This window comes from Mchenga conophoros, linkage group LG13 (genome assembly GCF_057382185.1).
Source record: "Mchenga conophoros isolate Kocher_MC1m ecotype Shallow Benthic linkage group LG13, M_conophoros_male_GT1.1, whole genome shotgun sequence".
In the NCBI taxonomy this organism is placed as follows: domain Eukaryota; kingdom Metazoa; phylum Chordata; class Actinopteri; order Cichliformes; family Cichlidae; genus Mchenga; species Mchenga conophoros.
Window position 1 is genome coordinate 6,084,673 of NC_140538.1, and position 13,518 is coordinate 6,098,190.

At 39.3% G+C, this 13,518-nt stretch overlaps 1 protein-coding gene across 2 annotated transcripts; it reads right to left on the reverse strand.

Moving 5' to 3' along the window:
- Window positions 1–3,592: 3,592 nt before the first annotated feature.
- LOC146560749 (uncharacterized) lies at window positions 3,593–8,355 on the reverse strand. 2 transcript variants are annotated; one of them, XM_085243144.1, is made up of 5 exons: window positions 8,291–8,355; window positions 6,505–6,953; window positions 6,247–6,355; window positions 5,563–5,664; window positions 3,593–4,967 (listed from the first exon to the last, which is right to left on the reverse strand). In XM_085243144.1, exons 1-4 carry the CDS (start codon window positions 8,307–8,309, stop codon window positions 5,573–5,575), a joined length of 669 nt encoding a protein of 222 aa, XP_085099270.1. In that variant the 5' UTR covers window positions 8,310–8,355; the 3' UTR covers window positions 3,593–4,967; window positions 5,563–5,572. The 2 variants fall into 2 exon arrangements, with proteins under 2 accessions (XP_085099270.1, XP_085099271.1); XM_085243145.1 differs by having other exon boundaries at window positions 4,568–4,586.
- Between the last annotated feature and the right edge of the window lie 5,163 nt (window positions 8,356–13,518).

Below are 13,518 nucleotides of genomic sequence, written 5' to 3' on the forward strand. Positions count from 1 at the left end.
AGGTAGAACCAATAATTCAGAGGAAAATAACTGCACACATCAGTTTAAAGGTGTCACTTGTACTGCTCCTGGGTGCAACAACTATTAAGAAACAAAGGGTATGCTGTCCACTCTCCCTCTTTCTCTTTTACTTTTATTGTTATGTTACTCATCAGCTTGTTTGTTCACTGTAAATTTCACCAGAATTACCCCACACACACACACACACACACACACACACACACACACACACACACACACACACACACACACACACACTCGTGTACATATCTCTAAACACTTGTATACATGTCTCCGTACAATTTTTTCTATTAATATTTCTGTACAGTGTTACCTGTATATAGAAACTTCATTTGCTTATGTATATAGGACCACTTTGTGTCTTCCTTCTATATCTCATATAGATATCTTATATCTTACCCAAATTTCTAATTCGTGGGATAATAAAGGTTTATTCTATTCTATTCTAAGCAGTAAGTGGTTCTTTGCTGTTTGACTAGCTGCAAAGGGCCGCAATAAACTAAAGGAAAAAAATTCACGAAAAATGTGACGTTTTTCTGGAGAAATAAAAAATGTGATTGAACATAAGCACATGTGACAAGCTAATAGTAAAAAACTAACATTCTTCTCCCACCCCCATTCTCTGCGGCCTGCTGGAGCGGGGGGCTAGGAGGAGGAGTTGGCCGTCCGACTGGGGTCTGGAGTGTGGGGCCTCCCTGCTGCTGCGGAGTCGGGGCGGTCTGCCTCTCCCCACCGCAGGGAAAAGGGTAACACCACCTGGGTCTGGGTGCAGTTCCCCCCTCCAGGGGCAAGGGTACCTAGACCCGGTTCGTAGAGTACGCAAGGTTTGGAGGCCTATCTCCCCCCACCACTCCCCCTGCCAGTGGCGGACTCCCTCAGGTGTCGGTGCGTTGGTGGTTCTTTGTGTCTGGGGGTGGGTGTCCGGGTACACACCGGCTCACTCCTTGGCGGCCACTTATCGGGGCCTGGAGCCTGGGGCTCGCTCGGGCCACTTCGGAGGTGGGGTGCCCCCGGCCTCTCGGCCTGGGGCTCGGATGAATCCCTGGCCAACGGTATCGTACTTAAATCAGACTACTGAACCAGCCACATCAGCCTATTGTGAGGTCTGTTTAAAGTAGACTAAAAATGAACTGCAGGTTCTTGAGAATTGGACTATGAGCACAGAAACACATGTTCGTACATACAGCTGTAGCAAGCTTACAGTAATTTTAAATAGTCTGCAGAGAAATGTGTGATTTACACACCGGGAGGAGATGCACCACAAGGCTGGATAGCTTGGTTGATCTCTGGATTGTGGTGGCATATTCTTTTGAAAATGGTTATTCCTGTTGCGTTGACTGTTAACATTGATTTGCTCACTTGTAGGATGCAGTTTACTGTGTGTGAGATCAATGAGAAGATAATCGCAAGCATGTTTAGTACATTTATCAAGAGTGAACTTTTTCAGCGATAGGAGGTGAATGACATGACAGAAGCTTTGTGCACATGGTGCATGGGTGGACATTTTAAGTACAAAAACAGCAAAAAGGAGGGATTGTTAGAGTGAATTGTTAAAAATTGCCCTTTTTCTAATTTTAATATGAATATTGCATGTTATAGTATTCATATATATCCACATAGTATTCAGTGCCTTTTAATCATAATATATAGTGTGGCAAAAATATTTGATCGTTTTGTTAATATTTTAACGTGTGACATTTATTCAGAGGTAATGTTTGAAGTATTTCTTTCACCCAGAAATCTTTTAGTCACCTTTAGTAACTAAATGTATACCAAATATTATTACTATTACTTATTGCACTTGAATCTCTCAGTACACAGTACAAATTCACACGCTGTGCTGTCACACATTTTCCGAGACAGGATGTGTTTCTATGTTCTGTCTCTGAGAACAAGATACAGTGACCACAGATTGAACCTCACATAAACTTAGGTCACGGTAGGTTTAACCTTCATCTGTAGGTTTCAGTTTTCAAACAACTTGTCTGTGGTGTTGTCGCTGTGTCTGACCACATTAGCACATTATGAACTTTTAAGAAGAACATGCCGCTAAACATCCTGTTCTGATTGGGGAGGGGACCAGAGAAAACTACAGAGTCTGACATTGTTTTGGCAAAGTTACACACCGATTCAATATTGATTTTAGTGACCTCTGATTGGCGTAATCAGGTGTCATTACTGCCGACGTGAATTATGATTTTACTGATTTTACGTTTACCCTTAGCCAGCAGTTTTAAATTTCCTTCAATGTCGCCTGCTCTGGCCCCTGGAAGACAATAGACTATGGTTGCCGGTGTCTCTAGTTTCACATGTCAGCTAGCGGGGACTTCGCTACCTTTGCCTGCTCCAGCTACAGGGGCCTGGCTAGCTATGGGTGTCTCAACGGTGTCTCAAGGGTGCGAAGCCAATTCAGCCTCCAGAGCTGCAAATAGGCTACATTTATTACAAGTATCATTACTGCTAAAGGAGGGTGAGGAGTAATTAAACATCTGACAAAATGAGCAGGAAATTGCAGGAGGGACAGGTGAAGACTAACAGTTTTTATTGTTAATACAGCCCTGATCAAAAGTTTAAGACCACTTAGAAAATGGCAAAAAAAAAAAAAAAAATCATATTTTACATGGTTAAATCTTAACAAGATTCCAAGTAGATGCAATGCAATTTGTTGAAAACAACTCAGCACCATTACAACAGCACCATTACACCTCCTCCATGCTTCACGGTGGGAGCATCTGTTCACTTTTTCTGCGTTGCACAAAGACACTGCAGGTGGAACCAAAGATCTGAAATTTGCACTCATCAGACCAAAGCATAGATTTCCTTGTGTTTCTTGGCCCAAACAAATCTCTTCTGCTTGCTGCTTTTCCTTAGTTGTGGTTTCTTAGCATCTATTTCACCATAAAGGTCTGATTTGCACAGACTCTCTGAAAAGTTGAGCAGTAGAAATATGTCCGCTACTGGAACTCTGTGCAGCATTTGTCTGGGCTCTAATCTGACATGCTATTAACATGCAATTTCTGAGGCTGGTGACTGAGATGAATTTATCCTCAGCAGCAAAGTTGAATCTTGTCAAATAGGGATGTCAGCTGTGCACCAACCTGACTTCTGACAAACACAGGTGATGGTCCCAACCGCATTAGGAAGGCAAGAAAATCCACAAATGAACCCTAACAAGAAAATACGTGTCAGAGAGAAGGTGGCCAATGATAAAGATAAGTAATCTTCTGTGATACACTACTACAATTCAGACCGGTATATCCTGCCTGTCATTCTGTGACAGCTGGGATGGACTCCAGCTCATCAGTCACACTAGATAAGTGAAGGAAAATAGATGGATGGATGAAATATATCTTATATGTAATAAAATGTATTTTGTATTTATGTCGTTAAAAATGACAAGTGATGGAATTTAGCTCAGTTGACTCAAATGCTTCAGTATACCTGTAGTCGTTGCAGTACATCAGTATTTGTCTGTAACATAGTGATGTTACAGACAAATACTGATGTACTGCAACGACTACATTTTTCTAAAATCTTTATTTACTTAGATTTAAATACAAAATGGCATGCTGTTACAAAAGAAAGAACAAACAAACAATCCAACGAAAATTATCATTTTGTATGATTCTGATGAAATCAAGGATACACTGTAGTATTAAACATCCCTTTATGGGATGAGAAAGTCCTGCCATTACATAAGGGTCTTAAGTTAGATGTATAAGGTACTCAGAACAGGAAACAGACAGATTTTTTTAGAAATGGGTCTGACAGGAAACAGATGGCATAAACAAATAAGACCCTTATAAAATATAGAATGCTACAGATTAAGCTACTGAAAAATTAAAAAATCACGTAATCATTTGAAGAAGTAAAATCCAACAACACATAAAAGTAAACACCATATATCTCACATAGGTGAAAACAAAAAAAAAACAGTGACACTGGTTATTTAGCTTAACATTTGACTTATGTAATGTATAACTTTTTAATGCCCTTGATACTTTTATTTTACAGTTTGTACAGTTACTTTGCAGGGAGATTCACAAGGAGCAACTCAGGCAAGCACGGAGATTTGATAGGTGTCTGTGTTTACCAACGTCCAGGAGCACCACGGATTCCTCAGTTAGATAAATAAACTTTTTTTTTAAATGTTCTTTCCATTTCTGTATTTTCTAAATAATCCTCAATGCAATTCCCAGTTTCACTGGTATATGTTGTGTGGTAAATACACAAAACAAATATTTAGCAACTGTTTAAAAATCTTTCACCAGTCATGCAAGAAGAGTCAACAGCCTATTTTCTTGCTGTTCTCCTCTCCATTTCTAAGCGTTGCTTTCAGGTGCCCTTTTTTGTCCTGGTTTGTTCCCAGGTTCTTGAATTAACTTAAACTTGGCAAAGGAATTCAACCACAACAGTTTTTTTTAAAAAAGCACAAACTTTGAAAGGTATCGAAAGTTTGTTAACTTGTAGGATGAAAAGACTGGTGAACACACATACAAACTTTGCATTTTTTAATCAAACAGAAAAAATAAGAAAAGAAAAAGCAGGGCGGACAGATGCAGATCCTGCAAAAAAGTAAGTAAAAGTTAATCAAAGTCCACAACACACCCCTCCTAAGCAGGATACAAATTATAGTCTCCTAGTTGATAAGCATCTAACCCTTTCCACCTCCACCTGCACAACCTCAAAATGTGGACTCTTATCTCTCAGTCTGCAATATTGTCTTGACCATTGGATGAAGGATGATACAACTAAGGAACCTTTGGCTCTTATTTGACATCGGTGTGGCACTGGTGGCTAGTACAACTTCATTTTTTTCACTCTTGTGAAATATGAGAAAGCCACATCCAGACATCTGTGTGCATAAGATTTTTGAGTCCACCAGAATAATCTAATACAATCGTGACATAATGTTAATGAATATATCCCGGACAGGAACTGGGGACCTGCGGGGGAAAAAAAAATTACTTTGGGCGCCACCACCTTAATACTGCAGACACTGCCAGCCCTAAAAATATAAAACTGTGCATACATTAATTCATATTTAGATAAATAGATTTATAATAATAAATAATAATAATGGATTGCATTTATATAGCGCTTTTCAGGACCCCCTGTTTATCTTTTTGCAAGCTTGATGAGATATGTGCATGCCATTTGTTACATTTTTTTTTTTAACATTGATTAGTACTGTACACCAACTACAAATATTTTTGACTTTAAAATGGTGTAAAACACAAGTTTAAACTCTTTTATTTATAATGTAAAGTACTGGCACATATACTTCTTTGAATGTCAATTTTTAAACAAGGTATAGCCAACAAAAATATGTCCCTGTAATAAGACTTAGCAAAATTCAGGTTTCAATATGATTTAGTTTACTGAAGTGTGCAAAATATTGTCCAAAAATGCTCTGCTCATGTGGGTTATAATTATAATGTATTATTATGTATTAAAAAATAAATAGTCTGTAGAATAAAAATTTAGTTTCCAAGGGGCTTTCTGCCAATTAGACACATTGTTTGACATAAAATAACTCACCTATTCTTCTTCAAATATCAGTGGTGTTGGTGTCAGTGGTATTGGTACGGAGAAGAGTGAGCGTGACAGCTGAGTCTGAGCCACAGGGTTGAGCTGTTTGGCCTGGCAGCAGGCCGGCAGATGCAGGAAAAAGTATTTAAGTAGACATATGTACGGGGGGGCAGGGTCAGAGGCTGACTAGATTTTATTCTTTGTTGACAGAAAACAAAACTAACGCAGGGAAACAAATATGCTCATAAGTACCATGTGAAACAAACATTACTTTATGGTGATAATGGATACATTTTCATAATAATAATAATAATAATAATAATAATAATAATGATAATAACTGAAGTTTAGTCATGGCCCAGAATCATCATTACCTTTCTTCCCTTCTCCTCTGCTAGCACAGTTGCGCATAACAAGGTATAAAGCACAATCACTTAATTCTCATTATCACTTGTAGTAATATAAACTCAGAATACAGACAACAAGGTCAGGTTAACATGCATTGTAATTACATGTTTCTTTTCATGCTAGATTTATACAACTAATACTGTGTCTTAATATTCCAATAATACTTTTGTGTAAAAAATATTTGACATGTAAAGAGTTAATGGAAAGACAAAAACAAGTTGTGGATTGTAATTTATTAATCATTTTTATAATCTGTACTGAATGCAGGTTAAAGTGAACAGATACCTGGGGGAACTTGGTGACTCTCACTTTTAGCAGGAGGACTGGATTGCTCTTTCAGGATGTATTTTATGATCAGTAAGATCAAGACCACGATAAAGGCAATTCCAGCCCACTAAAATGAAGAACAGAGAAAGGAAACAAAACATTAAAATCAAATATGTCATAAATGCTGTTCATAAACCACATTTTGTAGAAAGCAAATGACCTCATCTCACATATCAATTCTCACTCTAAAATTTTAAAAAACAGAATTTTACGTACCTGAGAGTAAACGTACCAGTCCTGAGATTTCTTCAGTCTGTCCTGATATGAGGTACCATTTTCTGGTTCACACCATTTCAGTGGGGCAGCTGTGTCAACAGCTACATACTTGCCTGACCAATCAGTCATTGCACAAGTAATGTAGCTGCCATTAAAGAGCAGCAGGATTGTCCACAAAAATGCAGGGATAGATCGGCGTAAGATTGTCTCTTTATTGTCTGTGTCACATGAGAACTTCTGTCCTTGCAATAAAGCCATCAGCACATAGGCCAAACCTCCAGGAATGATGAAGAATGTAGCAACAAAACCACCATTCAAGTATGGCCCTTCACAGGGGCACTCAAATTCCAGCTCCACTAACTTTTCGACGGCCATCATAACAAGTGCAAACAAAACATTTGATGCAATTGGGCCATTTTGAAATATTGTTTTCAATATTTTCAGCCACCCTGCAGGCATAGACAAAACCAAAAATTAAAGTCAGAGAGATAACAAGTTTATAATTCCAAAGATACTTTTTGTGATATATTAATACTAATCATAAACAATTACTCCCACAATGGATTACAAATTGCCTTCAATGTCAACCTGATAATGGAAAAAAAATGTGCACACCGTATAAACTACAAAAAACACTGAGAGAGAAGCTTTATTGATGGTCACATACACACACACACACACACACACACACACACACATACACATATATATATTAGGGGTGCAACAATACTCGTATCAACATTGAACTGTTCGATACAGTGCTTTCGTTTCGCATATGTATCGAATAATACAAATTTTTTTATTTATTTTATCAACTTTTCTTCTGACATGCTCTCTATGTTAAGTGCTCAGTGGATCTGCATTCGACTACTCTGCCTAGGCTGCACTGTCGAGTGCAGATCCACTGAGCGCAGCGCAAGCTAGCAAGACAGAAGCTAAGCTCGTTGCAACATGGCAACTGCCTCAACGCTACCCGAAGTTGAACCTCCACCACCCTCATTCAAATCTGGCGTTTGGAACTATCTTGGTTTTCATGTGAAGCATGACCCTGATGGTAAGTGCGTCATGGACAAAAGTAAAACAGTATGTCGGATGTGCCACTAAAATATATATTTATAATTTTAATAACTGACAAATTAAAAAGGCATGAAAATTTTTTTGTATTGAAAAAATATCGAACCGTGACACCAAAGTACCGAACCGTGAATTTTGTGTATCGTTGCACCCCTAATATATACATATATATACATACATATGTGTGTGTGTGTGTGTGTTTCCACCTTCCATTGTATACTCATTCTTCTGCATTAACTCAAACATTTTCTGTGTCACCAATACTAATTAAAGATGTCTTTCTTTTAGTTGAGACCATAAATTTTTCTATGTCAACAGTAAGGAGTACGGAGTAGATTGTTTGTAAAGTAGGCAAGGAGGAAAAGGAAAAAGCTTTCAGAAAAATAAATAATCAAGTGAACTACTGAAAATTCTGCTTAAGTACAGTAACAAAGTATTTTTACTTTGTTACTTCCTACTTCTGTACTTTTAGTCCATGTCAGTCCATGAGCAGCAAACAGACAAAGAGCTTTGTAAAAAATCTCAGATGAGATAAATATATTACAAATACTTCTTTTTCACCAATTTTGTATAGTACTAATTCTGATTTAATTATTAATTTCTGAATGAAATGATATGCCTTACAGTTTTCTGATGCTTTTTAATTCTTTGACGTTACAACCAGCATTATATTTAAATTCTTAAATATTTATAAAGATTAAGTTGCACCAACCTGGTAATGTTTGATCCATCTCAGATATATTCTACTACTTGTTAGATGCTCTATCCACTGAACACTGACACAGTATACAAAAAACTGAAACTGAGTTTCAGTTTTTCATCTCAGTCATAATAAGACACGCCTCTCTTCTTCTTCTGTTTATAGTTTCTTTTTCTTTTTAGTTTACTGTTATGTAACACAGTTAGGGGAATTGTTGAAAAGATTATATCAATGGGCCAATAGGTTCGACTATAGGAGCACAGTGGTGTGTTTAAATGAGAAACAGAGACAGGAATGTAACTCAAAAGAACCAGCCGACTTTAGTGAAATAACCCATAGGTTTGACAAGCACAGGTTAAAGGCACTTTACAATTGTGGAAAAGAAAACTTACAAAAAATGAAACAAAAGTAAGACACATAAAACTACTACTTTCGCGGCCTCGCAGTTTCACAGATTTTTTTTATGCAATTTTGAGTGCTTTTTTTTTTTTTTTTTTTTACAGCGCATTGTGTTCTGCATCATGATTGGCTGTAGAGCATTGTCAATCAATTGCATGCCGTGTCTCCTGTCCAGTACAAAATGTGTTCAGCTTGTTAAATTTACTTAAATCTTTGATTGCTAGCAGTGTGACTCTGAAATGCTGTACTGTATTTTGTAAGTTTCTCCCCAACAAAGCCTGTTTGAGCTCCCTGGGCTACCAAACAGCCATCATAATTCGTCATGCAATGAGAACAGGACAAATCAACAATTGACAATGACTAATTAATATTAAAATCTGTAACGTAAGGTATTGTTAGGAGTTTAGTCTGTTGCTGTTACTATTTTTACCATTTCTTCTTGGAGCAACTGTAACCCACATAATTTCCTTAGGGATTAATAGAGTATTCTGATTCTGATTCTGATTGTTTCAGGACACATGACCTGCCATTATCCAATGACACATCTGCTTACCTGTGTCTTTTGCTTGTTTCTCCTCCTCTTCTTTTGTGTTTTTTCTAAACTCAGCACCTGATGGCTTTGAATTTTTCTTGTCCATCTTCCATTGGTTTTAATTTTGCACTCCAGTATGAACACCCATCCCCCAACTCGAGGATGGCCACAACATAACCTAATAGACCTACATCTTAGTTCACAGATTCACTTTGTCTAGGGTGCATTTCTGGGATTTCGCACAACCCAGGATTCAAATCATGAATACATAATGGGCTTGGATTTACAACATTATGAATGAAATGTGCTCTATTTGGAAGCAGCAGGTCTCCCTGCCCTTTCGACAGGTTGTGTGTGAGACTTTAAATCATCAAACTATAAACTTTAAATTGTTATTGATCCCTTTACCCAAAGACCTAAAGTGTATATTTATTTTCTTACTCTTCTTATATATATTGTTTGTTTACCTGCACTGCTGTAACTGGAGCCTCGTTGTCTCGTCTCTCTATATGTACTGGACTGTATGTAGCAGAGTTGACAATAAAGTTTACTTTGACTTCAGCAGCAAGCAGGCGCACCAAGGGCTCTTGCGCTCACTTTTCCCATATGGAACTTTGAAAAAACTGCAAATTATAAGTCTGTATCATAATGTCTGGTGTTTTCGTGTTTGTTGGTTTGTTATTATTTTTGTTTTATTTTGTGAGTTGGTTATTAGATGCCGCTCCAGCCAGCCAGAGAATCCCCCACCGCCCCGCTCTCTCCTCCCTGTGCAGCAAGCAGCAGGCGCACCTCGCAAATGGAGGGTGCCCTTACTCCCAGCAAATAGGTGATAGAAAACCGATCGGTGCCTATGCCATTCCCAATATACGCTAGCATGGCGTTGGGGCAGCATGAGAACGAGCATTTTTTTTCTCTTTTTGCCGATGCCCGTGATGACACTCCCAACCACAATGCCGTCCCGGGCAGACGCCCATGTCGCCCATATCAACAACCACTACTGCTTGTTGTTCCTAGAGTATTTAAAAGTAGAATGGGAGGCAGAGCCTTCAGTTTTAGGGCCCCTCTTCTGTGGAACCAGCTTCCAGTTTGGATCCCAACACTCGGGAAACGTAGGTCCACGCTCATCCAATGGTGAGCACAAGAGACCAAACAGAGAATGACACCACAGTCTTCTTTTTTTTTGCCTGTCTCGTTTGGCTCTTTTGCCATCAGAATTATTGTCTAAAGGAAAAGAAAGATGGCCAACAAATTTACTTTACCAAATGGACCAAACCAGCCTTGCCGTATTGGTCTATTTGATTCACCTTTTATTGTTTATTTTATTTTCATTTGTTAAATACGGGACAGACTTGACAGAAAGGGGAGAAAGAATGAGGGAAAAAAAACAGTGTGCAAGAGGAACGGTGATAAAGGGCAAAAAACAAAAGCCAACAAAATAAGCAGACAAAAAATACATATACCTATCAATCACCTGGATCACCTGTTGAGAAAGAAAAAAGAGAAAACAAGCAGAAAAAATGAGCAACATAATAAACAACATCATCACGATGATCTGGGAATATAACAGTAAATACTAAATGTTAAACATTATTGTGCAGCACGTAAGATCAACAGCACACAGTGTGCTTTGAGGTAGGAGCCAAAAAGGGTGTAGTTTGTGTGTGTGAGCACCCGTGTGTACACCTGTGAGCATGGACGTGCTTGTATTTAAAAGGTTCCTTCATGTAATGATCTGATAGAGGGGGTGGGGGGCCACAGCCCCGTCCTCCAGGGCATGAAGCAGGTATGGAGGAGATCAAGACTCCAGACATCCAGAGGCCCTCAGAACACCAGAGACCAAGGAAGACCAACAGAGGGGCAGCCGCGCCACTGTCCCAGAAAGAGCTGAGGAGAGTCCCAGATAAGGGTTCACTCAGCAGCCGCGGAGCAGAAGCCGGGGGGGGGGTTGCAGTGACGTGCCCGTGAGCTCCGCCGGCAGCCAGCTGTGCCAGAGTGACCGAGCCCCAGGCCGAGAGGCCGAGGGCACCCCACCCCCGAAGTGGCCCGAGCGAGCCCCAGGCTCCAGGCCCCGACAAGCAGCCACCAGGAGTGAGCCAGTGTGTACCTGGATGCCCATCCCAAGACACAAATAACCACCAATGCACCGATGTCTCAGGGCGTCTGCCACAGGCAGGGGAAGTGGTGGGGGGAGATAGGCCTCCATACCTTGGAGGGCCTGAGATATCCCCAGAGAGGTGGCATCTGATACCTGACCTGACATATAGACACACATACAAACATCCATTCCTAACGTGGAGACAGACATAAATAGACACTGTACACACAATCACACTCCCCAAGCGTACTCTAAGCCCCCAGGTCTAGGTACCCTTGCCCGATGGACTAGAGGTAGGCCTCCTGAACTGTTGTCAGCCTCTGCCTACCCACAGCGGGTCTCACCTGTTTTGCCGCCCACCGGGTTGGCCGCCAGAACTACGTTTACTGCCAATAGGGCGGGGGTTGGACTAAAGAACTGAGTTTTTCGTTTTTGTTGTTTAGTGGTGTTGTCGGATAGGTTTTGGGGTTTATTGTGCACACATTTTAAGTACAAAAACAGCAAAAAGGAGGGATTGTTAGAGCGAATTGTTAAAAATTGCCCTTTTCTAATGTTAATATGAATATTGCATGTTATAGTATTCATATATATCCACATAGTATTCAGTGCCTTTTAATCATAATATATAGTGTGGCAAAAATATTTGATCGTTTTATTAATATTTTAATGTGTGACATTTATTCAGAGGTAATGTTTGAAGTATTTCTTTCACCCAGAAATCTTTTAGTCACCTTTAGTAACTAAATGTATACCAAATATTATTACTATTACTTATTGCACTTGAATCTCTCAGTACACAGTACAAATTCACACGCTGTGCTGTCACACATTTTCCGAGACAGGATGTGTTTCTATGTTCTGTCTCTGAGAACAAGATACAGTGACCACAGATTGAACCTCACATAAACTTAGGTCACGGTAGGTTTAACCTTCATCTGTAGGTTTCAGTTTTCAAACAACTTGTCTGTGGTGTCGTCGCTGTGTCTGACCACATTAGCACATTATGAACTTTTAACACTAGAATTACTGGCCCTTGTTTTTTCCTGGTGCAAGTCCCTACTACTAGATTTACTAACCCCGTGCAAATTTGCCTAAATTCCCCTGAACCTAACACCTCCTAGCACCCTGCTGAGAGGCCTTCAGCTCTATTGTTCTCCTGGTTTTGTTGTGCAAACATACCCTCCCCCAACCCCCAACCAGGAGAGATTCAGGAGACAGGAGAGAACCAGGAGAAGGTCTTTCCTTCCAATCATTGTCAGACTCAACAACAAAGTACCTGCAGCCTGCAATACACCATGGTAGTTTTTATGTGCAGTATTTCTCATATGCAATATTAGTTCTTGTCAATCCTTGTCACTACATTGCATACCTGTCCATAAACATATATACACAGAGTTGTACATATATTTATATATCCACACCTTACATAATATACATAAAGTCTAGTTATAGATAGTATATATATATATATATATATATATATATTAGGGGTGCAACGATACACAAAATTCACGGTTCGGTTCGGTTCGATACTTTGGTGTCACGGTTCGATATTTTTTCGATACAAAAAAAATGTTCATGCCTTTTTAATTTGTCATTTATTAAAATTATAAATATATATTTTAACTCAAAAGTACAGTTTTTAAATTTAACCCTAACCCTTGTGCATGTTTTTTATTTTGACAGCGAATGCGCACCTGCGGACCACTTATGTGCAGCCCTGGTTATTTAGCTCGTCATATTGCAGCCACAGAAATTATTTTGTCCATGAAACCATAAAGCTGCACTTTCTTTTTGCCTTATAGTCTGATTTGTCATAACTTTTCTGTTTTGTGGTAAGCTTTTCTTTGGCTGTCACTTCTTCACCCTGACCTGTCTTATTTGGCTCAGCAGAACTGAAATATAAATCCTGCTGCTTTTACACACACACTCACATAAGCTCAGCGATTCTCTGCGCGATCAACCTTTCACATGTTTAAGCTTGCTGCGGGAGATTTCACTTGTCATGTTTGCGTAGTAAGCTAACGATTAATAAGACGATCTCAGAGGAATTGGTGCGCAAATTATCATCACTCACAGATCAGTGCTGTCGCTCTCTATACACAGTTCGCACGATTGCAAAGTGAAAGCAAAAAAACAAGCGCAAATTCAAACTTAATTTCAATATGTCACATATTGACAGTGGCTCACCGATGCCAATGACATAATTACCCA

Coding starts and splice junctions, on each gene's coding strand:
- LOC146560749 (XM_085243144.1), bottom strand. Junction 6,356..6,504: donor ACTGGTACGTTTACTCTCAG/GTACGTAAAATT, acceptor TCTTCATTTTAG/TGGGCTGGAATTGCCTTTAT. Junction 5,665..6,246: donor GAGTCACCAAGTTCCCCCAG/GTATCTGTTCAC, acceptor GCCTGCTGCCAG/GCCAAACAGCTCAACCCTGT.